The sequence below is a fragment of the Rhincodon typus genome, chromosome 2 (genome assembly GCF_021869965.1).
Source record: "Rhincodon typus isolate 14 chromosome 2, sRhiTyp1.1, whole genome shotgun sequence".
Classification (NCBI taxonomy): domain Eukaryota; kingdom Metazoa; phylum Chordata; class Chondrichthyes; order Orectolobiformes; family Rhincodontidae; genus Rhincodon; species Rhincodon typus.
The window spans coordinates 100,028,542-100,045,554 of record NC_063333.1 but is presented as its reverse complement, the minus strand read 5'-3'; the positions used below and the strand labels follow the sequence as shown (position 1 = coordinate 100,045,554).

General features: G+C 41.1%; 1 protein-coding gene across 2 annotated transcripts in view; it reads left to right on the top strand.

The window, feature by feature from the left end:
* Positions 1-7,380: 7,380 nt before the first annotated feature.
* kdsr (3-ketodihydrosphingosine reductase) overlaps positions 7,381-17,013 on the top strand; it is a 39,023-nt gene continuing 29,390 nt past the window's right edge. For both annotated transcript variants that reach the window (XM_020529745.2, XM_048611556.1), the window contains exon 1: positions 7,381-7,888. In XM_020529745.2, the coding sequence (XP_020385334.1) occupies positions 7,712-7,888 (177 nt within the window). In that variant the 5' untranslated portion in view covers positions 7,381-7,711. The remainder of the gene's footprint in view (positions 7,889-17,013) is intronic.

Genomic DNA, 17,013 nt, shown 5'->3' with positions numbered 1-17,013 from the left:
AGATATCTGTGCCTCAGCATTTGTGTGTTTCCAAACTATTGGTATAGAAATAATTCTTATTGGACTGTGAGCTTTGTTTATTTTTTTATTAGCAAAAAGTAAGCTGGTAGTTACTTGACAGTGTAGAACTTTAATAGTGCTACAAAAGAGAGACACGTTGACAAAGCTTTTGTCTTGTACACACCAGGAGAAACGCAAGAATGTCAAACCTCAAACCATCATTACAATTTATACCATAGAAGAAAAGGGTGCAGATTGGTTACAGTGCCTTGCCAACCAATTCATCAGCCATGATTTTGGAATGAGCTTTCAAGATTTCAAAGAGCAACTTCAGTGCTTCAATCCACTGTAAGTATTTTTTTCTCACATGCTAACTACTCCATTAGATTCACTGGTCACCTCTTGAAAGAGCAATCACTCCTGCTGTTATGCCCTACATAGTAGGATAAGGTAGTAACATAGAGGTCTTCAGCACAAAGAAAGACCTTTCAGCCCATCAAGTCTGCATCAAACACCTAACTACTCCAATTCCATTTTCCAGCATTTGGTCAATACTTTTGCAAGCCTTAGCAGTGCGAGTGTGCATCTAAGTACTTCTTAAATGTTATAAGGGTTTCTGTCTCTACCACCCTTATAGGTAGTGAGTTCCAGATTCCTATGACTCTCTCACATCTCCTCTCAACTTCTTGCCCCGTACCTTAAATCTATGCCGCCAGGTCATTCATCTCTCCACCAAGGGAAAATGTTCCTTCTTCTATACTCTATGTATGTCCCTTATAATTTTATACATCTCAATCACGTCCTCCCCTCAGTCTCCTCTGCTCCAAACAAAATAACTCCAGGCTATTCAGTTTCTCTCCAAACATAAAACTCTCCAGCCAAGGCAAAATTGTGACAAATCTCCTTTGCACCCTCTCCAGTGGAATCACATCCTTCCTATATTGTGGATTCCAGACTGCACACAATATTCTAACTGTGGCCTAACCAACTTTTCATATAGTTCCAGCATAACCTCTCTCTTCTAACTCTAAAATCTCAGTTAATAAAGGTAATTACCCTATATGCCTTCTTAACTATTTTACCTACCCATCCCGCTACCTTCAGGGACTGGTGGACATGCACATCAAGATCTCTCTGATCCTCAGTTCCTCCCAGGATCCTACTGTTCAACATGTATTCCTTTGCCTTCTTTGTCCTGCCCAAGGCACCTCACATTTATCCAGACTGAATTACAGTTGCCACTGATCAACCTATCTGACCAGCCAATCTATATCCTCCTGTAATCTAAGGCTATCCTCTTCACTATTTACCAACACACCTATTTTCATATCATCTGCAAACCTACAGATCAACTGGCCTACATTCAAGTCTAAATCATTTAAATACACCACAAATTGAAAAAGCCCCAACACTGATCACTGTGCAACCCCATTGGACAGTTTTCCAGTTATAAAAATGCCCCTCAAACATCATCCTCTGCTTCCTGCCACTCAGCCAGTTGTGATCCAATTTGCCAAATTTCCTTGAATCCCATGGGCTCTAAACTTCACTGTCAGTCTCCTATTTGGGACCCCATCAAAAGCTTTGTTGAAGTCCAAGTAGATTACATCAAAAGCATTGTCCTCATCTACACATCTGGTCACCTCTTTGAAAAATTCAATCAAGTTGGTCAGACATGATTTCCCTTAAAAAAATGATGCTAACTGTTCTTGATTAATCCTGTCTCTCCAAGCGCTAATTAATTGTGTCCCTCGGAATTGCTTCCAGTAGTTTACCCACCACTGATGTTATACTGGCTGGCCTGTAGTTTCCTGGTTTATCCCTTCCTCCCTTCTTGAATAAAATACCACATTGGCTGTCCTTCAGTCCTCTGGTACCTTTCCTGTGGCCAGAAAGGAATCGAAAATTATTGCCAATGTCCCTGTTAATTTCCTCCCTTGCCTCACTCAACAACCTGTGATACATTTCATCCTGCCTTGGACGTTTATCTACTTTTAAGTCTGCTAAACCACTCAGGACCTGCTGTCTGTCTATGCTAATTTCTTTAATTATATCAAAGTCCTTCTCCCTAATTTCTATACCCAGATTGCTCCTCTCACGAGTAAGCACCAAAACAAAGGATAAGTTTAGAATTCTACCTACATCCTCTGGTTCCACGTACAAATAACCACTATGGTCCTTAATGAAGCCCACTCTTTGCCTAGTTATTCTTTTACTCTTAATGTACTTTTAAAATTACTTAGGTTTATCCTGTATTTTACCTGACATAATCCTTTCTTGTCCCCTTTATGGTGTCCTAAATTCCTACTTAAGTTCCCCCTTGCACATTCTGTACTCCTCTAAGATCATCAACATGGATACTACCATCACACTTGAGTACACCACCCACCACATGCATGGCAGATACTCATGTGATACTCGGCCAATGTTGTCTGTCTCACACACTGCAAGCAAGGATGCCCCAAGGCACGGTAGGTTGGTGAGACCATGCAGACACTACTATAATGGATGAATGGACACTTGCCAGACAGAAATGTTCCCTCCCAGTCGGGGAACACTTCAGCAGTCAAGGACACTCAGCCTCTGATCTTCGAGTAAGCATCCTCCAAGGTGAACTGCGAGATACATAACAACGCAGAATCACCGAGCAGAAACTGAAAGCCAAGTTCTGTACCCATGAAGACGGCCTCAACAGTGATCTTGGGTTCATGCTGGGCCACACATGACCCCACCACACTGTTCTGTATCTGTAAAACCTTCATTACTGTCCTATTTTGACTTCATCTGATGAAGGGGCTGCACTCTGAAATTTTGTGGTTGCAAATAAACCTGTTGGACTATACTCTGGTGTCATGTGACTTCTGACTTTGTCCACCCCAGTCTAAAGCCGGCACCTCCACATCGTGGCTATACAAGTCATTGGTAAGGCCACGTTTGGAGTACTGTTCAATTTTGGTTGAACAATTCTGGTTGTCTGCTATCAGAAGAATGTTATTAAACTAGAAAGGGTGCAAAAAAGATTTACAAAGATGTTACCGTGACCGGAAGGTTTGAGTTGTAAGAAGAGATTAGATAGGCTGGGATATTTTTCCCTGGAGCATCGGAGAGTGAGGGGTGACATTATAGAAGTTTATAAAATCGTGAGGGCATTGATACGGTGAATAGTCAAGGTCTTTTACCCAGGGTAGGAGAGTCCAAAACTAAAAGGCATAGATTTAAGGTGAGAGGGGAAAGATTTAAAATGGACTTGAGGGGCAACTTCTTAACCCAGAGGTTGGTGCATGTATGGAATGAACTGCCAGAGGAAGTGGTTGATGGCTGTGAAGGAGGACCTCTGAACAGGAGCTCATCTGCTCTGTTCATTTCTATTCTTTCTTTCTCTTTTAGGATTTTGTTTTTTTTTTACATCCCATCCTTTGGCGGCATCAATGGTGTTCGGAGTGAAAGCTAACCTGGCCTTCCCACCTCAGTGTGGACTCAGACTCGCGGCACTCCCAGCCTCAAGGTGAAGCCCGGTGTGGTCTGGGTTGGAAGGACAGTTATTCTGACCTCTTATTTCTCTATTTTTCTAATTTATTGCTGGACATTTTATTTCTTCATTTTTCTAAATTTTTTTCCCGAGAATTTGTACTTAAATTGTGTACTTAGGTACCTTGGTAACTAAGATGGCGCTGTAAGTGGCAACTTGTAAACTTTTTACCATACTCATGTGAGTACGTGACAATAAAGCCAATTCTAATTATAATTATAATACAGGTACAGTTACAATTTTTCAAAAGACATTTGGACAGGTACAAGGATAGAAATATTTTACATGGATTTGGGCCAAATGCAGGTAAATGGGAATAGTTCAGTTTAGGGAAACTGGTCAGCATGGGTGAGTCGGGCCAAATGGCTTGCTTCCATGCTGTATGACTCTATAATTGAGTCTGGAAGCAACAACGGTATGAATAAGGTATTCAACAAAATAGATGAGCTGAGACACAGATAAAGGGGCTGAAATAGCCAGAATTAGTGATGGCACAAATACCAGAACCTCACTTCAGGATTAAATATGACACAAAAGTTACAAACCGGCTGCTTCACCTCAGACAGTTGCAGCACTTGGAGTAGGATGAGCAGCCTGATAAATCAGCAAGAGTAAAGAATATAGACTTAGGTTTCATACATATGTACACGTTCACACTAATGCTGCTGTTTGGATGATGTTGTTGAAGGATAATATATAGGTGAGAAATTGGGGATGGGTGTGTGGCAAGGACAGATTTTTTTGAGGAAACCAGAGATAATGGTCTAAAAGCAGAAACAGAAGCCATTACAAGAGATTTTCTAGCTACGGCGGATAAATAAAAATGGAACTGACCATAATGAACATGTGTTGGTGGAGGATGGTGTGGTCAACAATGTAAAAGGCTGAAGGCAGGCCCAGAAGGATAACACCATTTAACTTTGGTCTGCAGAAAACTGCATCATTGCTAGACATTATGGATTATGAAAAATGATCAAATGTGGCATTGTTTGCAATTTGCGCATTTAACTGTTTTCTGATGAGTTTTTGCAGAGTCCAGATTGCATTTTCATATTTGACCATTGCAGTATTGCAGAGTAACACACAAATCCATTACCAGGATTGTCATGGTCTTTAGTCTCCAGTAGCTATTCCTTTATCAAATAGATATTCAGTTTTTGGAACTGTTGAAGGGGATAATCTCTCGAAGAAAAATGGAAAGGCAAGTCAGTTATTGGACATTTGGAATGATTCTTATGTTAGGCAGCGTTTGACAAGATTTAATAGAATTATTGTTATAGAGGACTTGCCTGTCAGAGGCATCGACAGACGATTCTGTGGCAGTGAGCATACATTTAGGATGGTTTGTTGCTTTCCTGGTACTAGAATTAAAGACATTTCTAAACGTTTCAAGCATATTGTTAAAGGTGAGATTGAAAAGCCAGAAATTATTGTATATATTGGCAGGAATGACATTGTTAGGGAAAAGATTAAAGCAGTTCAGAATGAATTTAAGAGTTTAAGTAGAAGGTTAAAAAATAAAACCTTAGAAGTAATAATTCCTGGTTTATTCCCAATGCCAAACTCAAGCGAAGGAAGAAACAAAAAGTTAAAGGAGATAAATCAATGGCTGAAGAGCTGGTGTGTGTTCAGGGATTCAAGCTTTTTTTGTGATAGAAAAGACCTGTTCAAAAAGAATTGCTCTAACCTAAACTGGAAAGGGACCAATATCTCAGCAGGGAGATTTGTTCATTCTATTATGGGAGACTTTATACTGACAGAGAAGGCGAGTGGAGTAATTCTTAAGTAGCAGTGTAAATGGAAGGTTTGATGGGGTAGGTTCTGAATGTGAGGAGAGCACATCAATTAGAAAAGGAAGACAAGAGAGAGTCAGAGTATATCGTAAGTCTGAAGAATTAAATTGCATTTATTTCAATGCAAGGGGTCTTACAGGTAAGGCTGATGAACCAAGGGCATGTTTAAGAACATGGGATTGGGGCGTCATAGCTACTACAGAAATTTGGTTGAAAGATGGACAAGGCTGGCAGGTCAACGTTCTGGGTATTAGATGCTACAGGAAGGATTGAAAAGGAGGCAAGAAGGGAGGGGATGGAGTGGCGTTTTTGATTAAGGAATACATTACTGCTGTAACTAGGGAAGCTATTTCTGAAAAATTGTCCTGTGAAACTATTTGGGTAGAAATTACGAGTAAGAAAGGAAAGATCACTTTGATGGGATTGTACTATAGACTCCCCTAATAGTAAGAGAGAAATTGAGAAACAAATATGTAGGGATATCAGATGTATGCAAGCATAATAAGGTTGTAATAATGGAGGATTTTAATTTTCTGAACACCAACATAGTGTTAAAGGTTTGAAAGGTGAAGAATTTGTCAAATGTGTTCAAGAAAATTTTCTTTATCAATATGTGGTTACTCCTACTAGAGAAGGAGCAAAACTAGACCTTCTTTCAGGCAATAAGGCAGGGCAGATGTCTGAAGTAAAAGTGGGGGAACACTTTGGATCTTAGCGATCATATTTCTATTAGTTTTAAAATGGTTATGTATTGTAGAACAGGGTGCAGGTACATAATTCTTCAAAGTTTGCATCACTTATAGACAGGATGGTTAAAAAAGAGTTTGGCTTGCCTGCCTTCATTGCTCAGTATAGGGGTTGGGACGTTATGTTGAGGTTGTATAGGACATTGGTGAGGCCTCTTCTGGAGTACTGTGTCCAGTTCTAATCGCCCAATTACAGGAAGAATATTATCAAGCTGGAGAGGGTTCAGAAGAGATTTACCAGGATGTTGCTGGGTATGGAAGGTTTGAGTTATAATGAAAGGCCAGGGCTGTTTTCATTGGAGCATAGGAGGTTGAGAGGTTACCTGATAGAAGTTTATAAAATAATGAGATATAGATATAGATAGAGTTGATGGTAGTTGTCTTTTCACCAAGATGGGGGATTTCAAGACTAGGGGCACATTTTTAAGGTGACAGATTTACAAAAGACATGAGGCAATTTTTTTGTTACACGGAGGGTGGTTCGCGTGTGGAATGAGCTTCCTGAGAAAGTGATGGATGTGGGTACAATTATAATGTTTACAAGACATTTGAATAAGAACATGAATAGGAAAGGTTTAGAGGGATATGGGTCAGGAGTGGGCAGGTCAGACTAATTTCTGATGAAGGGTCTAGGCCCGAAACGTCAGCCTCTCTGCTCCTATGATGCTGCTTGGCCTGCTGTGTTCATCCGGCCCTATACCTTGTTGTCTCGGATTCTCCAGCATCTGCAGTTCCTACTATCTCAGACTAATTTAGTTTGGATTATGTTTGGCATGGACAGTTTGGACCGAAAGTCTGTTTCCGTGCTGTATGACTCTTATGTTTGTTTGTTGGGAATCAGTTGGTTGGGCTGTTTGATTTCAAAATAGTGACCAGCATCAACAGCCTCGAGACAGACACATAACCTTCAGGCCTCATACAAATGAATTTCCGATATTTTAGTTTTATGGAACAGGGCTAATGTTCTCACCTATCAAACAAAAGGTCCAAGTTCAAACACTACAAGTGTTTTTCACTTGTGTGAACTAGTTGATTTAAAAATAACTAGTAACGTTGTAACCTTAATATTAAACTTACTTAAACGTAATTCAACCGCCTGTTTAATATTAATACACCTATACAGCCGCTTTGAAGTCTGTAACTCATCAACCGATTAAAATAAAAACTGACCTCCGGCGCTCCCTAGACAGAGAGAAGTGCGCATGTGCCATTAACCGCCCCTCACCCCCTCAAACGCCATTCCCTCTTTCCTGCTCCGCCCACCCCGTCTACAAAACCGGGCACATGCTCGCTAGGTCCCACTTCTGGCTCCGTTCCCACCTCCGCCAGCCGCCACCCTTACCCTTCCCCGACATCACCCAGCCACGTCCAGACCTGCCCACTTGCCTTGCGACCCTACCCATTTCGCCCCTGACCCCGCCCCCAACCCACCGGCGCTCTAACGCGCTCGGCCACACCCTCAGCCCACTACGGCCCCCGCCCCCCCCCCCCCCCCCCCCCCCCACCCTGGCCGTCGGCTGACAGCGCCCGTGTCTTGCTGTGAACTTTAATGTTGTTTGCTATTCTAGCTGGCGGCTTTTCCATTAACCGCAGCTCCTCCTCTCCGTCTCTCCATCAGTGGGAGCGCTCGCCGACTGGTTTAAATGTTTTTTCTGGAGGAGGGTGTTACTCTGTGGAGTGAGTTTTCAGGCTGGAGGCCGCTGCTGCTCGTCATGTTGCTGGTAGTCGGGGCCTTCATCGTGGCCTTCGTTCTGCTCCTGTACATGGTGTCCCCACTCATCAGCCCCAAGCCCCTCAAGCTCAACGGATCGCACGTTGTGGTGAGTGAGAACTCCGCGGCAGCGGGCGGCTCGGCCGACACAAGACCATCCGCCCGGTGAATACAAGGAAGGGAACCGGCGGAGAGGCAGTCACTACCCTTGTGTGAGGGTAGTAGGAGGGGATTTGGTAACTGCGACTGTGTGGGAGGTGACTGCATCTGTGTGCATAGGAAGGGAAGGGAAGGGAAGGGAAGGGTGGGTTGACTGCCCCTATGTGTAAGTGATAGAGCGGGAGGGTGGTGTAGAGAAGGGAGGAGGGAAGGTAACAGAGCTGGCTGGTGCCGCATGGGTTGGAGGGGAGTGAGGCGGAAACTCCACTAACCCAACCCTGCTGCACGTGCATCTTTTATATATTCTGGACCAGAGCTGTAGAGGCTGAATAATACATACCTCAGTTGCAGGTTGTAAATATATTCTATGTCAAACAAAACTCTTAATTGATTACAACTTCTCTGCTCACACTTTCCACCATTATTGTCGTCTTACTGATTAACATCATGTGTCATTAACGAGCAGTTTTCTATGTTTCCCTTTATTTGTCTTCATAAATATGAAGAGCTGTATTCTTTTTCTACTTCATGAATCTTTTGTTGATATCCCCAGGAATTTATTTCCTGTCATTATATCTTTAGGTAAAGGTAAAATTGCCATAATCCCAGAGGACCATAGGGTTCCTCTGTCATGAGAGATGACTAGTGGTGTGTTTAAACTGAAGGTCCCTACACCTCAGGCAAGGGGTGAAGTTGAGACGGAAGGACCTTCATGGTAGCCTCAACTGGTGTGGGGATCTTGTTTTGACATTATTCTGTGTCACAAACCAGCCATCCAGCCAACTGAACTAACTTATTAGTCACATAATTGTGTGGGATAATAGCAACTTCCGATGTCTTCCTACTCTGTTTCACCCTCTTCATATTAAAAAGTACAAAATCTGTGCTTTGTATTTGTTTATGTGGATGCAGTTCAGTTTAAGGATCCACTGTGGTGAGAATTGTAGATGCAAAGTTTGTTGCTTTCAGGTTTATCTCACCTTGTTGGAGTCTGAAGTGTTGTTGTTTTAATACATTTTCATTTTCTCAACACATTTCTGCAGTGAGTTCTTTGTACTTTATTCTACCAACTTCTGGTGTCAGTTCAGAGGTTTCCATCATGATTAGCAAAGTTCATTGTCTTTGATTTTAAAGTAAAATTAAATGTCGGTCAAGTTATACTAGTTTGTTTTAGTAACAAAGCATGTTAAATTAACTTAAATTTCCTACCACAAAATAGAATCCCCTCTCTAAGAGTCAGGTTCAAATTATAAGCAAAAGGGCAATACTTCAAGATGGTTTTCATCTTGCAAAATTTATCATTTGTGCATCTCAACTGTCTTGGATTTTACAGGGTGTCACACTGGTGACAGGTATATCTAATAGTTATTTCAGATTTCAACTTCTAGAAACTTCAGTACGTTATTTAAAAAAACATTAAGGTACAACTTTAATGTGAAATTGTAGTAAATTCTGTAATCAATGCCCTAATGATATTGAAATAATGTATTTCCTGGAGTACAGCATCAAGTAACGCTTCACAGTAAAAAAAAAAACTAATTCCCTGATCATTTCAAAATTAAAACAATCTTCTAATTGATTTTAAAATTATCTACTTGTGAATGATGTTTTGATTCAAACTTGTCCATCGTCTTCGTGTTGGCTTCAGACAGCAATTTGACTGGCTAACCATGTTCGTTGTACCTTGGGGCCCAAGTCTGAAATCCATTTGCCATTCCCACCTTCACTGTTCATGTTTTCTTTGATTTCACTAGTGAGCTTCCCCACGTTCTCTGACATTTTCACTCTCCTCGCAAGTCTGTTGCTACTCATTCCCCATCTCTCTCATCATGTGAAATGTAAACTGCTTACAAACACACTTTTCAATTCACAATTTTATCAAGTCGAAAATGCTTTAAATTCTGAACCTAAGTGGATGAACTTTTCATTTCCCTATCTTTCACCTCCTAAGTTTCCTGACAACACCACTTTCTGCCTACACATTCCCCCAGCTGAACAACATGAATGCAGTGTGGTACTCTTCTCCAGGATGGATTTTGATCTGTGTTTTGATGTTTGGAAGAAGGAATTGAAATTGTAATTACCATTGCAAGCACCACTTCTTTTGTATCCTTTTCTCTATTTGAACTTACCTTTAGTCTTTGCTTGGCCTGCAGAATGAGCATTAATTCTGTGGCATTTTTCAAATTTGCCCCTTTCTGTCCCTTGTGATCTCTGTCCTTTTGTACCTCCCTTAAATTCTCCATAATTAATAATTCCCCACTGTTGTCTCTAGGCTCTGTTCCTTCTAGAATCTTGTTTGCTGATAAAACCTATGCTCCATTTCCAGCTATTTCTTGCTTTTCATCCTGCTTATTTTAAGCATTCTAAAATAAAAACAAAATGCTGGAAATACTCAGCAGGTCAGGCAGTGTTAATGGAGAAAGAAACTTAACATTTCAGGTCTGCAACTTTTCACCAGATGATCAGTTGGGGAATTGAGAGTTAGGGGAAAAGGGCAGGAAAGTGAATGTGAGGAATGTTGGAACAGCCATGATCCTCCTGAATGGTGGAATAGGCTCAAGGAGTCGAATGGCCTACTTCTGTTCCTATTTCTTACGGACATTTTAGTTCTGCTCCTAAGGGAGGGAAAGCATCGCCTCCCAAATCTCATTGGACAATTGTTGGAGACGCCTCTGCTTCTGTTCACTACCTGTTGGTTTCTGAACTGTTTAGTAATTGTCCGCATCCCTAACAGCAAGTACTGAATTTTAATTTCCTAATGGGACAGCCACCTCTTTGGACTCATTGTGGGGGCTCTACACTAAACTGTATGTGCTATAGCTGTCAACTGCCAGATGTGTCTGAATTGAAGATGCTTTTCCAGCTCAGCAGTCAGATTTTCCTGTTTGTTCTTGCCCTCCATTATAAGTCTGCACTATCTCAGACTCATCATTGCAACTAGTTTCACCAATATTTTCCCCCGATCCTACCTGTCACCTTTTCAAAACAAAACTCAATTCTTTCCTTTTTACACCATAAAGCTTCCTCCAGCTGCCTTTACTGTGTGCATCTAACTCATTTGCTGACTGAAATTAACCCACTCACTTTTAAGAGTACCCAGTTAAATCTAATTTATGCAATGCAAATAGACTTCGGTAGACATGAGCACATGTTCCGTGCCCTGACTGAGATGGAAGCCTTGAGCCCTGGGTGTAATACTCTAGCAGTAAGATAGCCGTGCTTTAAGAAAAAGATAATTGGGTGTTCATCCTCGGATCCCTCAATCGTTTCAGACTGTCTGTGAGCTGTTGTTGGTCTATGCTGCTGGGTTGCATCTGTTCTTTGTTCATATGTGCTGTGCCTGGGTGGCATCCGTGCAAGTCGCCCAGATTAGTTGAACTACTGCTGTTCATGTTTCAAAGCTTGAAATTCTACAAACATGGAAAGTTAATGTTTGTATTAAGCTTGGAAAATCCCTTCTATAGTCTGCTGATTTTCAGAATTGGTTACACCTATTACATCCAGATCAATCGAAGCAATTCCAAGTTCATTAAATGTGACCCTGTAAAATGCAGGGCTGAAAGATACTGGTGTAGTTCTTTTCCTTATATGATTTGGGTTCTCAGCGAAGTACTTGAAGTTTACATAGACTTCAGTACCTTGTAATGTAGAAGTGCTGCTTTGTTTTTTTAATTTTATTATTTTCATTCAGTTTGACCCTTTTATTCTCCATTTCAACATTTCTCAGTCAACCTGCTGAATTTGTTTGTCTGTTTTTGTAATGACATGATTGTTACTGTTCGTATGTTTTTACCATAATTACTCAGCCTTTGCCAAAATGTTTTGATGTATTGAAATTCAGCCTTTAGGGTAGTCTTGAATAAGTTGTTATTATAACAAAATACCATTATTATAACTTCCTTAAACTGTTGCCCTTTCTAGATCCTAGTCTTGCCAACAGTATTGACATTTTCTTTAGAAATTGTTCCTGACTGTTTCAAAACTACTGTCATAATATTAAAACTTCTAAAAAGTTTCAACGGCATGTCTTTTTCCAGCAATCCTAAAACTCATTATTTCTCCTCTTAAATAAAATGCCATTGCCAGCTAACTTCACGTAATCTTGTATGTTATTTGCAATGTATGTGTCAAATTTCCTCAAATTGACTTTGTAGTGGAGAGAATCAACCTGAGTCAGTGGCAACAATGACAAGCTGTATAACTGTAATTTTGGTTCACTATCCTTCTTAACCATTGATGTCTCTACCTTTGCCATTGTTAGCTCCTCCATCCACGTCAACTGCACCATGATCTTTTACCTCCTCTCTGAAATGTCATGAGCAAATTGCCTACATATGCCCTTTGTTTATTCAGTCTGCTCCAACTACCTTCCATGTTTTGTAACCTTGTGAGAAATGACTTTTTTTGGTAAGACATTCAACTGAGACTTAATTTCTTGCTCTATTAAGTATTATTTAAAGAGTACTGCATTTTGGTTCAACTAACAAGGGTAGGCTTCATACAATTAATGGTAGGGCCTTGGGTAGTGTTATAGAACAGAGGGACCTAGGGGTTCAGGTATATAATTCTTTGAAGTTTGCTTCACACGTCAGGATGGTTAAAAAATAATTTGGCATGCTTGCCTTTATTGCTCAGACCAATGAGTAGAGGAGTTGGAAGTCATGTTGAGGTTGTATAGGACATTGGTGAGGCCTCTTCTGGAATACTGTGTCCAGTTCTGGTCACCCAGTTATAGGAAGGATATTATCAGGCTGGAGAGGGTTCAGAAGAAATTTACCAGGATGTTGCTGGGTATGGAAGGTTTGAGTTATAAAGAAAGACTGTTAAGACTGGGACTGTTTTGACTGGAGCATAGGACATTGAGAAGTGATCTTATAGAAGTTCATAAAATAATGAGTGCTAAACATTTAATGGTAGTTGTCTTTTCCATAGGATGGGGGGTTTCAAGACCAGGGGCTACAGTGTTCAGGTGAGAGGCGAGAGATTTTAAAAAAAAGACTTGAGGAGCAAATGGTTACACAGAAGGGTGGTTCATGTGTAGAATGAACTTCTTGACAAAATGGTGGATGTGGGCACAGTTACAACATTTTAAAAGACTTTAGGATAAGTACATGAACAGAAAAGGTTTGAAGGGATATGGGCTAGAGCAGGCAGATGGAATCAGTTTAGTTTGGGGTTATATTCGGCGTGGACAAGTTGGTCCGAAAGGTCTGTTGCCGTGCGGTATGAATCTGACTGTATTAGAGAGCTTTCCTGCTCAACATTTCCTCATAACCAGAATTGTAGAAAAGCAAATAGAAAGGTGTCAGGTCATTCACTGTGTCTGTTTACGTGCACATGCAGTAACTATTTTAGGGCATTGCCAAAAGACTTGATCGAGTGGTAGAAGCATTCATTCTGTTGCTTCTCTCCTAAAAAAAAATAAATTTCTGAAACAGTTTCTTCATGAATCTCTAACCTTTGTGTATTTTACCTAATCCACAGCTCTCTCTGGCCTGGGCCTACTTTGGACACATACCATTCTTGTCCTCATTCACTTCTACAGCCTCACCATATTTTGTTAGGTAAAATATCTTCCAGTCATTTCTCCCGTCTTGCACCCTCCATTGGTTTTGATTGCTGTACTCTATCTTTCTCCCGCTTCCCAAAACAGGAAGCTGTACTTTCAAACATAGTACCTCCTAGAGGGAACTAAATGTTATACCTCATGTTTATAGACAACACAAAGCAGGGTGGGCGGATGCAGCATTGTGCTTCAGTGTGATTTGGGCAAATACGTAGCAGATGCAGTATACCGTGGATGAATGTAAGGTTAACCACTTTGGTATCGAAAGCAGGAAGGCATATTATTATCTCAATGTTGATATTTTGGGAAACGGGGGAAGTGCAACAAGACCTGGGTGACCTCTACGCCAATTGCTGAAAGTAAGCATGCAAGTACAGCAGGCAGTGAAGAAGGCAAATGATGTGTTGACCTTCATGGTGAGAGTATAAGAGCAAGGGTGTTTTGTTGAAATTGTTCAGGACCCTGGTAAGACCACTGCTGAAGTATTGTTTGCAGCTTTGATCTCCTTTATCTGAGGAAGGTTATGGAAGGCAATCAACAAAGGTTTAACAGATTTGATTCCTGGGATGGCAAGACTAACATATGTAAAGAAACTAGACCAGTTAGGATTATGTTCAGTGGATTGAAAAGAGAATGTTAGAGATCACGGCAGGTCAGGCAGCATCCATGGAGAGAAAGCAAACTAACGTTTTGAGTCTAGATGACTCTTTATCAGACCTGAACACTCTGAAGAATCATCAAGACTCAATGTTAGCTTGCTTTTTCTCCATGGATGCTGCCTGATCCGCTGTGATCTCCAGCATATTTTGTTTTCGCTTCAAATTCCAACACCAGTAATTTGCTCGTGTAATCACTGGAGTTCAGAAGAATGAAGGAGGATGTTATAAAAACTATAAAACTCTAACACAACTAGTCAAGGTAAATGCAGGAAAGATGTTCCAGATAACTGGGATGCCCATGCCTGGGGTCATAGTTTAAGAAGATGGGTTAGGCCATTGGGACACTGAGAAATTTCCTCAATGACAGAGTGGTCAGGCTGTAGAATTCTCTGCTACAGAATTCAGGTGAAGTCAAAATATTATATATTTTCAAGAAGGAGTTAAATATAGTTCTTGAGGCTAAAGGGATCAAATGGTATAGTTAGAAGGTTAAGAAGTGATCTGATCAAAGTCTTAAAGATATTAATAGGAAAAGGCAAGGTAGATAAAAAGAAAATGTTTCCACTGGTTGGGAATTCTAGAAATAGGCAACATAATATGAGAATTAGGGCCAGACCATTCAGGAGAGATGATAGGGAGCATTTCAACATAAGCGGGTGGGAGATGTTTGGAATATACTTCCACAAATGGCAGTAGATTCTGGATGAGTTGTTAACTTTAAATCCGAGCAAATATATTAAGGGATATTGGTCAAGGCCACAGATCAACAATGATCTCATTAAACGGTGGTACAGGCTTGATGGGCAGAATAGTTTACTTGTGTTCCTATGTGTAGGGAGAAAGCAAGAATAGGAATAATACTAAGTTATAAGAGCAGCAATGAACATATTGAATGATTGAGCAGGCTTGAAGGTCCAAAAGGCCCCTCTAATTTTCTGTTTCTTTGAAATGCCTATCCAAATCATTTTGCATTTTAAAAGAAATTTTTCTTCAATTTTTTTCTCTACTTCATTCACCTAACACCATTTGGTTTGTAATAATGTGTAGTTTTGAGTTGAATTGAATCACTTATTGTCACGTGTATTCAACGTAAATATACTGTGAAAAATGTGTACCACACGTGGCGTCATTCACATTAACTTAGAATAAGATAAGAAAAAAACCAACTTGAGAGAATCCAACTTTTCTTTCCATTGCTGCAGTCCCATTGAGGTCTTTCCAGCACTCTACATGCCTTCACCAGAGTCCAGCTTCGGGCTTTCCAGCCTACTGTCACTGCCAGTGTCCCACTCTGGGCTACCTCACTGGCCCACTCTTGGCTGCCTCACTGGCTTGCTCTTGCCGCTGCTGCCTCACTGGCCCACGCTTGATCCACTTTTGCTGCAGGACATGGCCCACGCCTGCCACATGGTTCCAGGTCGTGACCTGGCTCCTTCCCAATTCCTTAGGTAGTTAAAAAGGGGTGGGGGTGGTAGAATTGCAACAGAGGGAGACAGAAGAAGGGGACTATCCTTAATAAAAGAAAGGAATACATGATGAAAAATAGGACCTGGGAAGCACCAAGGATCAGAGGGACCTTGGTGTGCATGCATGCCAGTCTCCTAAGGTATCAGGGCTGGTGGATAATGTGGTGAAGAAGGCATACTGGATACTTTTCTCTTTAAGAGCAGGAACGTTATGCTGGAATTGTTAAAAAGTGTTTAGGCCACAAGTTAGTGTTATATGTGCAGTTCTGGAATCCACATTATAGGAGAGCTATGATTGCACTGGAGAAGGTGCACAGGAGCTTTACCAGGATGTTGCCTGGGCTGGAGAGTTTGTTATGACATTGAAGAGTCTGGTCTTGTTTTCCTTAGCAGATATGATTCAGTTGCACAAAATTGAGGGGCATTGATAGGGTAGACAGGAAGAAAGTCCTGTCCTCAATGGAGAGATCAATGACCAGGAAGCGCACGTTTAAGGGAAGGGGCAGAAGTTTTCGAAGAGATGATGAAAAACCTTTTCACCCAGAGGGTGGTGGGGATCTGGAAATCTGCCTGTGTGGTAGAGGTAGAAATCCTCGTTACTTTTAAGAGTATTTAGATGTGTACTTGTGAGCAAGTTGATGGGTCAAGTGCTGAAAAAGTGGGTTTATAAGAGTTACGTGATTTGTTTTTGACCAGTGTGGCCACGATGGGCTGAAGAGTCTTTTTCTGTGCTGTGGGTGAGGTGAATTTCCAAGGTTTTTTCCCCAAGTAGGGGAATCCATATCTCAAGGGCATAGGTATAAGGTGGGAGGAGAAAGATTTGAGACCTGAGGGGCAGCCTTTTCATGCAGAGGGTGATGCATTTGTGGAATGAGCTGCTAGAGGAAGTGGTAGAAGCGGGTACAATTACGACATATAAAAGACGTTTGAACGGGTACGTAGATAGGACAGGTTTAGAGGGATATGGTCTTCATGCAGGTAAAAGAGACTAGTTCAGTTTAGGAAACCTAGTGACCATGGACGAGTTGGACCAAAGGGCCTGTTTCTATGACTGTGACTCGTGTTAATTAGTTCATTTACAATAGTAAACAGATGCATTGTTTAATGTTTGTTGGACAAATCGTCACTCACTTCAGTAATTTATGCTTTTGCCATTCTGCAAGTGTTATAAACACAAGTGAAGATGTCCAAGTAAACCTAAAGAAGAAGGGTAGGCAGGAAAGGAGAAAACTGATTCGTGTGTGCACATTGTTGAATAGGTTTCAACATGTGTTACAACATTTTAGACTCTGAGACAACAAGGTGTACAGCTGGATGAACACAGCAGGCCAAGCAGCATCATAGGAGCAGGAAGGCTGACGTTTCGGGTCTAGGCCCGAAA